The sequence below is a fragment of the Babylonia areolata genome, chromosome 11 (assembly GCF_041734735.1).
Source record: "Babylonia areolata isolate BAREFJ2019XMU chromosome 11, ASM4173473v1, whole genome shotgun sequence".
NCBI lineage: Eukaryota > Metazoa > Mollusca > Gastropoda > Neogastropoda > Buccinidae > Babylonia > Babylonia areolata.
In genome coordinates this window covers 10910423-10927726 of record NC_134886.1, presented here as the reverse complement: position 1 = coordinate 10927726, position 17304 = coordinate 10910423, and the positions used below count along the sequence as shown (strand labels likewise).

At 48.6% G+C, this 17304-nt stretch overlaps 1 protein-coding gene across 3 annotated transcripts in view; it reads right to left on the bottom strand.

Annotated features, from left to right (window-relative positions):
• LOC143287515 (sodium- and chloride-dependent glycine transporter 2-like) overlaps window positions 1-12672 on the bottom strand; it is a 44839-nt gene extending 32167 nt beyond the window's left edge. Inside the window, exon 1 of one of the 3 annotated variants that reach the window (XM_076595553.1) lies at window positions 12610-12672. In XM_076595553.1, the coding sequence (XP_076451668.1) occupies window positions 12610-12633 (24 nt within the window). In that variant the 5' untranslated portion in view covers window positions 12634-12672. Of the gene's footprint in view, window positions 1-6287; window positions 6365-7617; window positions 7690-12609 lie in introns of those variants that run through there. The other 2 variants (XM_076595555.1, XM_076595556.1) reach the window with 2 other exon arrangements.
• Window positions 12673-17304: the final 4632 nt, after the last annotated feature.

The following is a 17304-nucleotide window of genomic DNA, read 5'->3' as shown; positions in this document are numbered from 1 at the left end:
TAACACACACAGAGCCTCGCTTGCATTTAATGGCAACTCCACAGGTATTCGCTGACCCCGTAATCTCAGTTAGTATCAAATGCTGTCTCCGTTTGTAAAATGGTTGACATCCAGTATTTGAATGGACAACGCAGTCAGCATGCAAACATCCACTGCACCAGCTACTGGAGGCTCTGATCCACGCAGCAGACATCGCAAGCCGCACGAGCAACAGGGATACCCATATGGAGCTTCGTGACGCTAAACCAGTCATTGAGGCAACCGCTTCCACCACTTCCACAGCCGGGTGAGCGCTGAGCAGCACCATGTGTCCCACAGACCTACGCTGAGCAGCACCATGTGTCCCACAGACCTACGCTGAGCAGCACCATGTGTCCCACAGACCTACGCTGAGCAGCACCATGTGTCCCAGACCTACGCTGAGCAGCACCATGTGTCCCACAGACCTACGCTGAGCAGCACCATGTGTCCCACAGACCTACGCTGAGCAGCACCCTGTGTACCACAGACCTAAGCTGAGCAGCACCATGTGTCCCACAGACCTACGCTGAGCAGCACCATGTGTCCCACAGGCCTATGCTGAGCAGCACCATGTGTCCCACAGACCTACGCTGAGCAGCACCATGTGTCCCACAGACCTACGCTAAGCAGCACCATGTGTCCCACAGACCTACGCTGAGCAGCACCATGTGTCCCACAGACCTACGCTGAGCAGCACCATGTGTCCCACTGACCTACAGCAAAACATGGATGCAGGCAAAGTGGCAAAACTTGGGCACGGAAACTGGTCAGGAATAAAGCTGAAGACCATCATGAACTCCCTTCCAACCATCCCAGCCACAGGCCAGCTGACCATTGACTGTTCAGACCACAGCACATCATGGCCTTCCTCCTTCAGACGTGATACGTGAGGTTAAACAGCCATTCATACAAACGGTCTCGTGTTGTGCCTTCCCCTCCGAACCCATGTGTAGAAGGAAACCAGGCCACTGAACCGGGATATTTCCCAAGACTCTGCGCAGAGAGCTGTGTTGTGAAGGAGGAGATCGGGCCGACGTCCACCATCCTATGCTTCAGGCTGCCCGGACCTGTGGATACTCTCCACACCATCAACCAGTTTATCTCCAGGGCTAATCTCCAAGTGTAAAAAGGTAGTGGTGTGTCCATCGAGATCGATGATGACCATCGTTGTCATCCAGCTGGGGGATGGGGGGAGGGTGGTGGTGGGGTGGGGGGGAGGATGCTCATGAATCTATCTATGAATGCGCAGATGGCTAAATAGTCCAATCTGCGCACGAAATGTTCGCTGACAGTTGGGGCAGACAAAGACAGGCATATCATTGTCAGGGAGCTTGTTTGCCCGTGACTTTCTGGCCTGCCTCTTCTGAACAGCTGCAGCAGTCCTGTTGCCCTCGCACAACTTGGCGCCTTTGTGCACAGCAGCGCGCCATTTGTCACGGTCCACTGCAGATTCCTCCCAGGAGTCAGGGCTGATATCAAACGCTTTAAGAGAGACTTTCAGAGTATCTCTGAAGCGCTTCTTCTGACCTCCGTGTGATCTCTTCCCTTGTTGCAGCTCGCCATAGAAGAGCCTTTTGGGCAGCCGATGGTCTGGCATGCGCGCCACGTGTCCAGCCCAGCGAAGCTGGGACTGCATCAGGATGGTGAAGATGCTGGGAAGGGTGGCTTTTGCGAGCACCTCTGTATCTGGGGTCCTGTCTTGCCACTTGATGTTCAGTAGCTTCCTGAGGCATGTTGTGTGGAAGTGGTTCAGCTTCTTGGCATGTCGTTGGTACACTGTCCAAGTTTCGCAGGCGTACAGTAGTGTGGGGAGAACTACTGCTCTGTAGACCTTTAGCTTGGTCTCAAGACTAATGCCTCTTCTGTTCCAGACATTTGCATTGAGTCTGCCAAAAGTTGCGCTTGCTCTCTGACCGTTGACTGTGATGTTGGGCTCAACGTAGGGTTTCCCTGGGGCTGGCTGATGGAGAACTTCTGTTTTCCTCGTGCTGATGGTAAGGCCGAAGTTCCTGCTGGCAGTGGCAAACTTGTCGACACTGAGTTGCATGTCAGCTTCAGATCCAGCGTTGAGGGCACAATCATCAGCAAACAAAAAGTCTCTGATGATGTCTGTCACGACCTTCGTTTTTGCTTGAAGCCTTCTGAGGTTAAACAACTTTCCATCTGTTCGGTACTTTAGGCCGATTCCAACATCGCCATCTCTGAAGGCATCAGTAAGCATTGCAGAGAACATGAGGCTGAACAGCGTTGGAGCCAGGACGCAGCCTTGCTTGACACCATTTGTGACAGGAAAAGGAGCAGATGTTTCGCCATTGTCCTGGACTCAAGCCTGCATACCTTCATGGAATTGGCTGACCAAGGAAATAAATTTCCGAGGGCATCCGTACTTGGCCATGATCTTCCACAGTCCCTCTCTACTCACGGTGTCGAAGGCCTTAGTGAGGTCGACATAGGTGGAGAACAGATCAGCATTTTGCTCCTGACATTTCTCTTGCAGCTGCCTTGCAGCAAACACCATGTCGGTGGTTCCGCACTCTTTCCGGAATCCACATTGGCTCTCAGGCAAATGACCTTGGTCAAGGTGTGCTGTGAGGCGGTTTAGTAGGATCCTGGCAAGTATCTTGCCTGCGATGGAGAGCAAGGAAATGCCCCGATGGTTATCACAGGCTTGCCGGTTCCCCTTTCGCTTGTACAAGTGAATGATAGATGCATCTTTGAAATCCTGGGGGATCGTCTCTTCTTTCCACATGAGTGAGTACAGCTGATGGAGCTTCTCAGTCAGCACAGAGCCTCCATCCTTGTAGACCTCTGCTGGTATGGAATCTGAGCCAGGTACTTTGCCACTGGATAGCAGACGGATTGCTTTCTGGGTCTCAAGAAGTGTTGGCGGATCGTCCAGTGCTTCGTTGATGGGGTCTTGTGGGAGACGGTCAATGGCTTCATCATTTATGGAGGAAGGGCGATTTAAGACACTGTTGAAGTGCTCAGCCCAGCGTTCGAGAATTTTTTCCTTCTCAGTGATCAAGGTATTCCCATCTGCACTGAGGAGGGGGGATGATCCTGAGGATGTGGGGCCGTAGACTTCTTTTAAGGCATCATAGAACCTCTTCATATCATGCCTGTCAGCATATCCCTGGATCTCATCAGCTTTGTCACTCAGCCACTTATCATGCATCTGGCGTAACTTTTGCTGAACAGTCCTGCGGATGGTATCGTATGCATCCTTTTTTGATGTGGACTTTGGGTTGCTCAGGTAGGCTTGATGCAGACAGCGTTTCTCATCCAGAAGCTGCTTGATTTCATCACAGTTTTCATCAAACCAGTCTTTGTGCTTTCTGGTCATGGGTCCCAGGGTCTCTGAAGCTGTACTATAGATCAGCTCACGCAGGGTCCTCCAGTCAGACTCCACATTCTGGTTGTCCAGAGAGGCGGATTCCAGACGATCTTACAGCAGCTCCACAAAGGACTGTTTGATGGTGATGTTATTCAGCTTAGCGATGTTGAGCCGTTTTGGAGCCTTCTGGCCTTGGGGGCGTCTCTTGGGCTGGATTCGAATATTCAGCTTCGAGACTACAATGCGATGGTCTGTCCAACACTCGGCGCCGCACATGGTCTTTGTTACACGTACATCTTGCCTATCCCTTTTCCTGACGATGACGTAATCGATGAGATGCCAATGCTTTGAGCGAGCGTGCATCCATGACGTCCTGTTACGGGTAGGGAGGCAGAAAACTGTGTTGGTTATCAGCAGTTCATGCTCTGCACAAGTCTGAAGCAAAAGCAATCCATTTGGGTTGCAGTGGCCCACACCGTGCTTTCCAATCACTCCATCCCAGGAGATGTAGTCAGAGCCAACTCTAGCATTGAAGTCCCCAAGAATGATGAGCTTGTCTGCTTTAGGGATAGCAGCAATGACAGAGTGAAGGTCCTCGTAGAACTTCGCCTTCACTTCTTCCGGGTTGGTCATGGTTGGGGCGTAGGCACTGACAATAGTGAGGTGCTTCTGACCAGATGCCAGTGGGAGTTTCATGGTCATAAGCCTATCGTTGACTCCCTTTGGGATTCCAGATAGCTTGCTGACAAGTGCTGTTTTTACTGCAAAACCAACGCCAGCCTCACGTCGCTCTTCGCTTCCTCGTCCACTCCAGAAGAAGGTGTAACCAGATCCCCGTTCACAGAGCTCGCCTTCGCCTGTAAGCCGAGTCTCACTCAAGGCTGCGATGTCAATGTTGTATCTGGCGAGTTCGGATGCAACTAGTGCCGTTCTCCTATGGGGTCTGTCCGCGTTATCTCTGTCCAGGAGAGTCCTTATGTTCCAAGCACCAATGGTGAGAGGAACGATCCTTGTTTTTTTCTTTTCTTTTTCTTTGTTTCGACCGCTGATGTAGGGTCCCCGCCAGCCGCGGTATGCTGGCCAGGGTGATATGGAGCAGGCAATTTTTAGGGCACCTTTTCTAGCCCCTTCCTCATGCCAAGGAGGTGAGCAGTGCATTCCTAAAGAGGGCTGCTCAGACGCTCAGACGGCTGCCGAGCTCCATCGCTGCTCCTGTCGACGAAGAACGACCCTATGGCCTGAGCCGCCTGCGTGCAGGTCTGCGGCTGCGACTGCCAGTGTACCCACACCTGTCGTTTCGTCGCTCGCCTGCCGCCACAGGACTTGGGGGTGATGAAATGATGAAGGATGAAAGGTCATTTTGGATGACTGATGACTTGCGCGATGAGTTTGTTTAAAGTGAAGAGGAGTTGCGCAACGTCGACCTCACTCTCTCGTCCGGGTCCACCGATTTCCAGTAGCAAGACTAAGTCGAGACGACTGGAGGATGAGCACGGATGCAGTGGATGACCAAGACATCCTTTCGGTGTCTCATCTTGCTCTCTGCACTCCACAGTGCGTTGCTGTAACCGCCTTCCTCTCCGTTGAACCGACAGGTTTCTTCCGCAGATTCTGCCGGATCCAGACTTCGCATGCATGGGTAGACACACGCCGGGGGCCAACTGCGTGTGGCATGCACACAGCACAGTGGAGCTAGATGGCCGTCGGTGGCTCTCCTGAGCCGACGCCCTTTTATGGATCTCCATAAGGGTGTCTAGCCACCCGCCTCACCAGTCCCGGAAGGGAGCAGTGGGAGTGCCGGTTTAGTCGCCGGCAACCCGACCCTGAACAGGTTGTACTGGATTACAGGTTACCCGTAGCAGATCTAATGACCTGACCTGACCTAATGTAAAAAGGTAAACACACACACACACATGGTAAAAAAGTAAACACACACACACACACACACACACACACATTCATTCACATCTCCCACCCCTTCTAACCAATAACACTCAAATGTATACATAAATACTTCAACAATATGTCTTCAATCACCGATATGTGTGACGGGACATTAAACAAAATTCCTCCTCCTCCTCCACACACACACACACACACACACACACATGAACTGTCGGGGATGTCATGTGCCCAGTCCCCACACGCACCTCCCTACATGCCGATGGCCGTTTTCTTCACGTGCGTTCTCTTGACAGATGATGCGTGAAGTTTTCATTCTCCCCAGTTTTCATTTGAGGTTCTTTGGAGGTTTGAACCCTCATTCTATCCTGGACCTGCATGGCCTATTTGCCTTTCGTTTCTGACCATTTGCTGTTTCCTTTTCTTTCTCAGTCGATGAAATATCTTTCAAACTGATTTTACTTTCTGTTGTTTATTTAAGTTAAGCGGGGAATTGACGCCAACATAGGATGATAATCTTGCATCTTCTTTTTAAAGTTTCGTATTTTTAGTTTCTGACTTGGGTGATTTTCTTGAACAGGAATTACTTCAATTGCTTTCACGGTCAGTTTCACTGATATTTCTTCTTTTTTTTTTATAAACTCATATACGTACACATATAAATACACACATCCGTCATGATATACAGTGCTCATTCTTTTTTACCTTCCATTATTGGCTTGGACCCCCCCCCCCCCCCCCATTTCACAGCAGTGTGGTTTGTTATCAGTTTTCTCCTCACTGAAATTTCTTTGTCCTTCACAAATGATACTTCAAGGCTGGCGCGCTGGGTTTAGTTCAAGCGTCTGCTCTTTTTTTTTTCTTTTTTTTAAATTCTTTTTTAATTTTTTTTTTTAACTTCTTTACTGAAGCAGATGTGGTGCAGCGTACATGGATCACACCGCACGGTCAGACACCACCTTCAAAGTGAACTGACAGGGTGGGGGGTGGGGGGAGGGGGACGGACCACTGGGCAGTGGTGCTGACTCACGGGGCATTCTGAAGCTGTCCTGGTACACCTGACTGCTTTGATGCTTGTTTCTGTGACAAATACGATGTTCTGGCACACTCTGCTGTATACAGGAAAGAAAAAAAGTCTAATAATAAACCTGTCAAATGACTTGCTCCACTGGTTAACCTTTCTTCTTTTTCTTTCTTTGTTTTTTCTTTATATATATATATATATATATATATATATACATATACATAGAGAGAGAGAGAGAGAGAGAGAGAGAGAGAGAGAGAGATAGATAGATAGATAGATAGATAGGGGTAAGGTTGGCTTGCGGAAGAGATATTGGGCACTGTAAATCAGTGTCGTTTTCGCAATATAGACGCAGGATAGCACGAAGAAGAGGGGACAGCTTGAAGTTCAGTCCTCGATGAGCAGAGCTATGACAAACCACGGTAAGAGATGTTAGCAAACCAGGCACACACCTGTATCCTGAGCGTCCTGCTCATGTCACCAATAGTGGATACACTCCTGTTAACAACACTGTACTGGGCTGCAATTCCACACGCTACGGAAACCTCTCGTGGGTTCGGAGTTACACATGGAAGGCTTCAGCTTTCCTGACAACTAGTTTTACACAAGATGAAAACCATTAAAGTACTTACCGACCAAAGATTCTACTCAAAATGTTTGTTGTGGTACACCAGGAAGAATCAAATTAGAACACATTCCATCGCCCGACTGTCTGGTAAACTGGGGTCCTTATATTTTCAACATGTTCAAAATTAATTACCTGAATGGCCCTATATCAAATGTAAGTGTATACGCGTGCGTGCTTGCGTGCGTGCATGAGCGTGTGCATAATTCTGGGCGAAAGCAGACATGCGCTTGAACGGAGAGACAGAAAAATAAACAGAAGCACAATGAGAGAGAGAGAGAGAGAGAGAGAGAGAGAGAGAGAGAGAGAGAGAGAGAGAGAGAGAGAGAGGCTTTGATGTTTTAAAGCTGAAGACACTGTCATACCACAGAGTTGAAATAATTCAGAAATGCACATGCACATAGACGTCTTTTTTTCAGATCAGTATTTATATATCTACTTCACTCTCTCACTTCACATTCATTCAATTCAATACAGTCCGTAGTCTATTCACACACCCTCTTCCACCCCCACCCTCCCACCCCCACATAAGTTACTTGTATATGCACTCAATAACCATACAAGCATAATTTGAACAAGAGAAAATAGAAAACAAACTAAACACACACACACACACACACGCGCGCGCGCGCGCGCGCGCAGACAGACACGTAGTCAGGATATGCTACAAATATACACACAGTACGAACGTATACAGAATGGAGTACTCACCAAGCGGCACGTCCTGAGACTGAATGACGATGAATGCTGCTTCTGTACACGGGTAAGTGTGTTGGTATGGGTATGGCGAAGCATTGTAGTCAAAAGTGAAATGTGAGTGGAAAAGACAGACAGAGTCAAGACTAAAAATCAAGACACGAAAGGATTATTTACTTCAGGCATTGGCGCCTCGGAAAGGGGTGTGTGAACAACTTATTATCAGTTTTAACCATAGGATAATAATCAAGAAGATTGAAGAATAGAAGTCTTCTTCTTCTCCTTCGTTCGTGGGCTGCAACTCCCACGTTCACTCGTATGTACACGAGTGGACTTTTACGTGTATGACCGTTTTTACCCCGCCATTTAGGCAGCCATACTCCGTTTTCGGGGGTATTTAAGAAGCGGCAAGTTCTCTGTATCAAAATGCTTTGTAAAGATACACAGATATATATTTTAACAATGCTACCATCAGTTCATGATTACAGTTAAGCAGATTTATAGAGGCAAGGGCATAAACAATATCAGGGCTGAATATGTTTCCCTGATACATTTAAGTGCTTCGCAACTAAGAACAAAATGAACAAAATCCTTGGATTGTTTATACGTGGGGTACATCAAACCAGAATGTGTAACTTTTAAAGATCTTAACAGATATACAGTCAAATCACGGATGCCGATCCTAAACATATGTCACATGTATGTCCAGATTTGCGCGCATGTATGGTTTTGCATCATGCAAAATTAAAAAAAACCTTCTGTGCATATTAGATCTGTTATGTCCGTGAATACAATCATTCCAGTCCAGCCACCTGCAGTCTATTAAACGTTGTCAGAAAGCATTTACATAATTAATTTCATGACACATAGATGTGACGACCACACATGTCCAAAACCATATTGAAACAAACGACCACGTTTGATATCTAATTCTTTTAATTCCTTACTTCTAAATTGAATAACACTTAGTAAGGTTTATAAAGTAGACTAAAACTTTCCATTTGCATCGCTCTTTGCTAGTATCGTATGCACCTAATACAAGAATTCACATTCACAATAGGACTGTTCGCTTCACCTTACCAGATTATTTGGAATTCACATATCAACGACCAAATTTTTTTTTTTATAGCAGACTTCAAAGTGCAACACTGCTTTATCCAGACTCCATATTTCTCAGCCGTACTGGTTAGACCCCAAAGTTAACAAGTCTGATGGGCAATTCAAATTAGGTTTTATTAAGTACAGATTTTACATGATACATAGTGGTGGTGGTGGTGGTGGTGGGTGGTGTGTGTCCATCGAGATCGATGATGACCATCGTTGTCATCCAGCTAGGGGATGGGAGGAGGGTGGTGGGGGGGGGGATGCTCATGAATCTATCTGTGAATGCGCAGATGGCTGAATAGTCCAATCTGCGCACGAAATGTTCGCTGACAGTTGGGGCAGACAAAGACAGGCATATCATTGTCAGGGAGCTTGTTTGCCCGTGACTTTCTGGCCTGCCTCTTCTGAACAGCTGCAGCAGTCCTGTGGTCTCGCACAACTTGGCGCCTTTGTGCACAGCAGCGCGCCATTTGTCACGGTCCACTGCAGATTCCTCCCAGGAGTCAGGGTTGGTATCAAACGCTTTCAGAGAGACTTTCAGAGCATCTCTGAAGCGCTTCTTCTGACCTCCGTGTGATCTCTTCCCTTGTTGCAGCTCGCCATAGAAGAGCCTTTTGGGCAGCCGATGGTCTGGCATGCGCGCCACGTGTCCAGCCCAGCGAAGCTGGGACTGCATCAGGATGGTGAAGATGCTGGGAAGGGTGGCTTTTGCAAGCACCTCCGTGTCAGGGGTCCTGTCTTGCCACTTGATGTTCAGTAGCTTCCTGAGGCATGTTGTGTGGAATGGTTCAGCTTCTTGGCATGTCGGTACACTGTCCAAGTTTCGCAGGCGTACAGTAGTGTGGGGAGAACTACTGCTCTGTAGACCTTTAGCTTGGTCTCAAGACAAATGCCTCTTCTGTTCCAGACATTTGCATAGGGTCTACAAAAAGTTGCGCTTGCTCTTGCAATCCTGACGTTCACTTCATCGTCGATGGTCGCATTTCGTGACAGTGTGCTGCCAAGGTATGTGAACCGCTCCACCGCACTGAGTCTCTGACCGTTGACTGTGATGTTGGGCTCAACGTGGGGTTTCCCTGGGGCTGGCTGATGAAGAACTTCAGTTTTCCTCGTGCTGATGATAAGGCCGAAGTTCCTGCTGGCAGTGGCAAACTTGTCGACGCTGAGTTGCATGTCAGCTTCAGATCCAGCATTGAGGGCACAATCATCAGCAAACAAAAAGTCTCTGATGATGTCTGTCACGACCTTCGTTTTTGCTTGAAGCCTTCTGAGGTTAAACAGCTTGCCATCTGTTCGGTACTTTAGGCCGATTCCAACATTGCCATCTATGAAGGCATCAGTAAGCATTGCAGAGAACATGAGGCTGAACAGTGTTGGCGCCAGGACGCAGCCTTGCTTGACACCATTTGTGACAGGAAAAGGAGCAGATGTTTCGCCATTGTCCTGGACTCGAGCCTGCATACCTTCATGGAATTGGTTGACTAAGGAAATAAATTTCTGAGGGCATCCGTACTTGGCCATGATCTTCCACAGTCCCTCTCTACTCACGGTGTCGAAGGCCTTAGTGAGGTCGACATAGGTGGAGAACAGATCAGCATTTTGCTCCTGACATTTCTCTTGCAGCTGCCTTGCAGCAAACACCATGTCGGTGGTTCCGCGCTCTTTCCGGAATCCACATTGGCTCTCAGGCAAATGACCTTGGTCAAGGTGTGCTGTGAGGCGGTTTAGTAGGATCCTGGCAAGTATCTTGCCTGCGATGGAGAGCAAGGAAATGCCCCGATGGTTATCACAGGCTTGCCGGTTCCCCTTTCGCTTGTACAAGTGAATGATAGATGCATCTTTGAAATCCTGGAGGATCGTCTCTTCTTTCCACATGAGTGAGTACAGCTGATGGAGCTTCTCAGTCAGCACAGTGCCTCCATCCTTGTAGACCTCTGCTGGTATGGAGTCTGAGCCAGGTGCTTTGCCACTGGATAGCAGACGGAATGCTTTCTGGGTCTCAAGAAGTGTTGGCGGATCATCCAGTGCTTCGTTGATGGGGACTTGTGGGAGACGGTCTATGGCTTCATTTATGGAGGAAGGGCGATTTAAGACACTGTTGTGCTCAGCCCAGCGTTAGAGAATTTTCTCCCTCTCAGTGATCAAGGTATTCCCATCTGCACTGAGGAGGGGGGATGATCCTGAGGATGTGGGGCCGTAGACTTCTTTTAAGGCATCATAGAACCTCTTCATATCGTGTCTGTCAGCATATCCCTGGTACCATCAGCTTTGTCACTCAGCCACTTATCCTGCATCTGACGTAACTTTTGCTGAACAGTCCTGCGGATGGCATTGTATGCATCCTTTTTTGATGTGGACTTTGGGTTGCTCAGGTAGGCTTGATGCAGACGGCGTTTCTCATCCAGAAGCTGCTTGATTTCATCACAGTTTTCATCAAACCAGTCTTTGTGCTTTCTGGTCATGGGTCCCAGGGTCTCTGAAGCTGTACTACAGATCAGCTCGCGCAGGGTCCTCCAGTCAGACTCCACATTCTGGTTGGCCAGAGAGGCGGATTCCACAGGATCTTCCAGCAGCTCCACAAAGGTCTGTTTGATGGTGATGTTTTTCAGCTTAGCGATGTTGAGCCATTTTGGAGCCTTCTGGCCTTGGGGCGTCTCTTGGGCTGGATTCGAATATTCAGTTTCGAGACTACAAGGCGATGGTCTGTCCAACACTCGGCGCCGCACATGGTCTTTGTCACACGTACATCTTGCCTGTCCGGGTCCACCAATTTCCAGTAGCAAGACTAAGTCGAGACGACTGGAGGATGAGCACGGATGCAGTGGATGACCAAGATATCCTTTCGGTGTCTCATCTTGCTCTCTGCACTCCACAGTGCGTTGCTGTAACCGCCTTCCTCTCCGTTGAACCGACAGGTTTCTTCCGCAGATTCTGCCGGATCCAGACTTCGCATGCATGGGTAGACACACGCCGGGGGCCAACTGCGTGTGGCATGCAGACAGCACGGTGGAGCTAGATGGCCGTCGGTGGCTCTCCTGAGCCGACGCCCTTTTATGGATCTCGTTTTTAATTCCATAAGGGTGTCTAGCCACCCGCCTCACCAGTCCCGGAAGGGAGCGGTGGGAGTGCCGGTTTAGTCGCCGGCAACCCGACCCTGAACAGGTTGTACTGGATTACAGGTTACCAGTAGCAAATCTAATGACCTGACCTGACCACTATTATGATACATAGTAAAGCACGTTTAGTAACATGATACATAGTAAAGCACGTTTGGCCCCGCTAGCGAGATCTTCACAAACAGCAACAAAACTTACACATTTGGTGAAAATGATTCCCAAGTACTTTCAGACATTTACCTTTGGCATTACCACACCATCGTACAACCATCTTTCCCTCGAACCCAAATTACCACCCCTTCGAAACACAACACTGTTACTTTTAGACGTTATGATTTTTAAGGCAAGAGAAGTCGAAGCCTTGCTTAATTGAGTCTGCAATCCCACTACCGTTTCTGAAAGCAAAACTACATCGCCAGAAAAAAACACAATGATTAATTCAAGATATCACAAAAACAGTACCTCGATGTCACCGTTCTTGATCACTTCAAAACGAGAGGTCGTTTATAAAGATAGAAAATGATATGGGACTATAGATGTGAAATCTGTCTTAATCCGTAGAATTAATACCATAGCTGACTTTTGATTTAACATGATTGTGCATGCTTTTAATCAATACTTTCGTATAATTTGCCATTAACTCGATTTTTAAGCAAAACAGGACAAATAAGATTTCGATTAATTGCGTCAAACGGACAGACGGGCATACAAACATATGATGTATTACAAACGCAGATAAACAAGCGAAGGAAGCAAGACTGGTGAAATAAGGGTGACGAATCGCGACCTGTGTCATTTGACTGTCCACCATTGACCGAGATACAGCATTCTCCACGCCTGTGCCAACTGAGCCAGGAAGACCCGGGACCAAGGGGCACCCCATGTTACGCTCATCAGCCACAGTCACCACTACAACAACGGGCATCCCAGGACAAATGGAAAAGAAAGCAAAGAATCAGCAGACCTTTTACAACATGAAGATTCGTGTGTGTGTGTGTGTGTGTGTGTGTGTGTGTGTGTGTGTGTGTGTGTGTGTGTGTGTGTGTGTGTGTGTGTGTGATGAGAAGTTTCTGCGCAGTCTAGTATTCTCAACACTTTCTGACTGTGCATGTTACCCATAATAAGTTCAACACTACGTACGTTGAGCGATAGAGGCGTATAAGAAACAGAAAATGAAAACAAACGCAATTGCGTTGTGTGTGTGAAGGTATACTACTTGCTCGGTTATATTTTTCATGCTTTATTTCAGAAACCTGACATAAACTGCGCTCAGTCAATAATGACACGCTGTGTGTGTGTGTGTGTGTGTGTGTGTGTGTGTGTGTGTGTGTGTGTGTGTGTGTGTGTGTGTGTGTGTGTGTGTGTTTGTGTGTGTGTGTGTGTGTGTGCGTGTGTGTGTGTGTGTGTGTTGGGGATGTTGGGGTTCTTGAATTAAACGTCAGTTCACTGTTTGTAATACTGGACGATTGAAAATGTGAAAGGGGAGCAAAGAACGATGAAAGGAGAAACTGGAGATGAAACGTGAGGAAGGATGAGGGGGGGGGGGGAGAGAAACTGGAGATGAAACGTGAGGAAGGATGGGGGGGGAGAGAAACTGGAGATGAAACGTGAGGAAGGATGAGGGGGGGGGGAGAGAAACTGGAGATGAAACGTGAGGAAGGATGAGGGGGGGGGGGAGAGAAACTGGAGATGAAACGTGAGGAAGGATGAGGGGGGGGGGGAGAAACTGGAGATGAAACGTGAGGAAGGATGAGGGGGGGGGGGGGGAGAGAAACTGGAGATGAAAGGTGAGGAAGGATGGGGGGGGGGGGGGGAGAAACTGGAGATGAATAGTGAGGAAGGATGGGGGGGAGGGGGGGGGGAGAAACTGGAGGTGAATAGTGAAGAAGGATGGGGGGAGGGGAGAAACTGGTGATGAATAGTGAGGAAGGATGGGGGGGGGGGAGAAACTGGAGATGAAACGTGAGGAAGGATGGGGGGAGGGGGAGGAGAGAAACTGGAGATGAATAGTGAGGAAGGATGGGGGGAGGGGGGGGGGGAGAGAAACTGGAGATGAAACGTGAGGAAGGATGGGGGGAGGGGGGGGGGGAGAAACTGGAGATAAATAGTGAGGAAGGATGGGGGGAGGGGGGGGGAGAAACTGGAGATGAATAGTGAGGAAGGATGGGGGGAGGGGGGGGAGAAACTGGAGATGAATAGTGAGGAAGGATGGGGGGGGGGGAGAGAAACTGGAGATGAATAGTGAGGAAGGATGGGGGGGGGGGGGAGAGAAACTGGAGATGAATAGTGAGGAAGGATGGGGGGAGGGGGGGGGGAGAAACTGGAGATGAATAGTGAGGAAGGATGGGGGGGAGAAACTGGAGATGAATAGTGAGGAAGGATGGGGGGGGGGGGGGAGAGAAACTGGAGATGAAACGTGAGGAAGGATGGGGGGAGGGGGGGGGGAGAGAAACTGGAGATGAAACGTGAGGAAGGATGAGGGGGGGGGGGGAGAGAAACTGGAGATGAATAGTGAGGAAGGATGGGGGGAGGGGGGGGGGAGAGAAACTGGAGATGAAACGTGAGGAAGGATGGGGGGGGGGAGGGGAGAAACTGGAGATGAAACGTGAGGAAGGATGGGGGGAGGGGGGGTAGGGGGGGCAGAAACTGGAGATGAAACGTGAGGAAGGATGAGGGGGGGGGAGAGAAACTGGAGATGAAACGTGAGGAAGGATGGGGGGGAGAGAAACTGGAGATGAAACGTGAGGAAGGATGGGGGGAGGGGGGGGGAGAAACTGGAGATGAATAGTGAGGAAGGATGGGGGGGAGAAACTGGAGATGAATAGTGAGGAAGGATGGGGGGGGGGGGAGAGAAACTGGAGATGAATAGTGAGGAAGGATGGGGGGGAAAAACTGGAGATGAATAGTGAGGAAGGATGGGGGGGAGGGGGGGGGAGAAACTGGAGATGAATAGTGAGGAAGGATGGGGGGGAGGGGGGGGGAGAGAAACTGGAGATGAATAGTGAGGAAGGATGTGGGGGAGAAACTGGAGATGAATAGTGAGGAAGGATGGGGGGGGAGAGAAACTGGAGATGAATAGTGAGGAAGGATGGGGGGGGAGAAACTGGAGATGAATAGTGAGGAAGGATGGGGGGAGGGGAGAAACTGGAGATGAATAGTGAGGAAGGATGGGGGGGGGGGGGAGAGAAACTGGAGATGAATAGTGAGGAAGGATGGGGGGAGGGGGGGGAGGGGAGAAACTGGAGATGAATAGTGAGGAAGGATGGGGGGAGGGGGGGGAGGGGAGAAACTGGAGATGAATAGTGAGGAAGGATGGGGGGGGGGAGAAACTGGAGATGAATAGTGAGGAAGGATGGGGGGGGGGGGAGAGAAACTGGAGATGAATAGTGAGGAAGGATGGGGGGGGAGAAACTGGAGATGAATAGTGAGGAAGGATGGGGGGAGGGGAAGGGGAGAAACTGGAGATGAATAGTGAGGAAGGATGGGGGGGGGGAGAAACTGGAGATGAATAGTGAGGAAGGATGGGGGGAGGGGGGGGAGAGAAACTGGAGATGAATAGTGAGGAAGGATGGGGGGATGGGGGGGGGGAGAGAAACTGGAGATGAATAGTGAGGAAGGATGGGGGGAGGGGAAGGGGAGAAACTGGAGATGAATAGTGAGGAAGGATGGGGGGGGGAGAAACTGGAGATGAATAGTGAGGAAGGATGGGGGGAGGGGGGGGGAGAAACTGGAGATGAATAGTGAGGAAGGATGGGGGGAGGGGGGGGATAAACTGGAGATGAATAGTGAGGAAGGATGGGGGGAGGGGGGGGGAGAGAAACTGGAGATGAAACGTGAGGAAGGATGGGGGGGGGGGGGGGGGAGAAACTGGAGATGAATAGTGAGGAAGGATGGGGGGAGGGGGGGGAGGGGAGAAACTGGAGATGAATAGTGAGGAAGGATGGGGGGGGGGGGGAAACTGGAGATGAATAGTGAGGAAGGATGGGGGGGGGGGGAGAGAAACTGGAGATGAAACGCGAGGAAGGATGGGGGAGGGGGGGGGGGAGAAAACTGGAGATGAATAGTGGGGAAGGTTCCGAGGAGGGTGAGTAAGCACATGACGTGACTAACATAACGAAACCGTACAGTGGTGGAAAAGAGAACACTTCGCATGAAAACATGAAACTGATATACAGTAAATAAGTACATATATAGGGCTGTGTGTCTAATATCCCAAAATTTCAGCTAAACGAATCTATCCCGACGCTTTTTCCATGATACAGTCTTCAGAAAACGATCTCTCCGTAACAGATTTTTGTTTGAAGGTTCGCATATGCTGACAGTTGAACATACAATGTGAACTGGTTCACCCCAAATGAACTTCACGGTTTTTCTGAATTTGCAGGTTTGGAAGATGGCTGTGAATCTTGGATGTGTTCTATTTCATAAAACAATGGAATGCCCCAAGTACAATGACTTCCGAAACACGTGCACACACACACACACAACACACACACACACACACACACACACACACACAACTTGTGCAGGAATGCCATCAGTGGGCAAATACCCTTCAAGCGAATAATGAATAAAGGCCGAGAGGGTTACCGTGCACCCCTCCTCCCCCGCCAGGAATGATGTAGACATGTCTTAAAATGTTCTTCGGTGTCTGCTGAACTCATTTTTATATGTTCCTAAGAAAGAAAAAATTGGGATGCACTTTCAGTTACTGCCCTTGGCGCCCCGGTCTAGGAAATTAAGACAGCTCAACTTCAAACCCTCATAAATCTGTTTTTTTCCCATTTAGGACTAATTGACTGATTGCAGCATTTTTTTTCAACCATGTGAGTTCCAGGAATTTCATAAAGGATGGAATATGTGGAATATTTACTTTTTTATGTTCACTTAGAAAATATATCTGCCTACTTTTCTTTGTCGTGTAAGATATCTTTTATCCATACATTAAATTGGTTTTTTTGTTTCATATCTAATTGTACCGTTTTACGTCGGTCATTAGGGAACTAGAGACCTAGGAAGTCAAACTGTGGTTGAATCCAGTTCATTTTCAATTTCGGCAGAAACATAGAATTACTATCACATTTATTTCCCAGCCACACATTGCACGTGTTTTTTTTCCATAATTCATCTCAACCCTGAGATTGCTTAAAATTCCCCAAGTACTTCTAAGAGTTCTTCATAATATTTTTTGTTACCTTCTAGAAATAAAGAAGTGTCGTCAGCGATTTGGCTAATTTTACATTCTGTCTCTGAAATCCTAATACCTTTTATGATATTATATATTATTCTCTTGTTTCAACTATTAACTCAGGTTTTGTTTCAGAGTGGAAGGAGGTTTCAAGGACATGTAAACAATCACCAATTCTGTGAGCTTGACCCTGCCCCGTCCTCTGTTGGTTGAATGTATCGATGTTCTGTTGCCTCATATTACTCATGTCATCAATTCTTCCTTATTGTCTGGTTGTTTTCCTGAAGGCTTCAA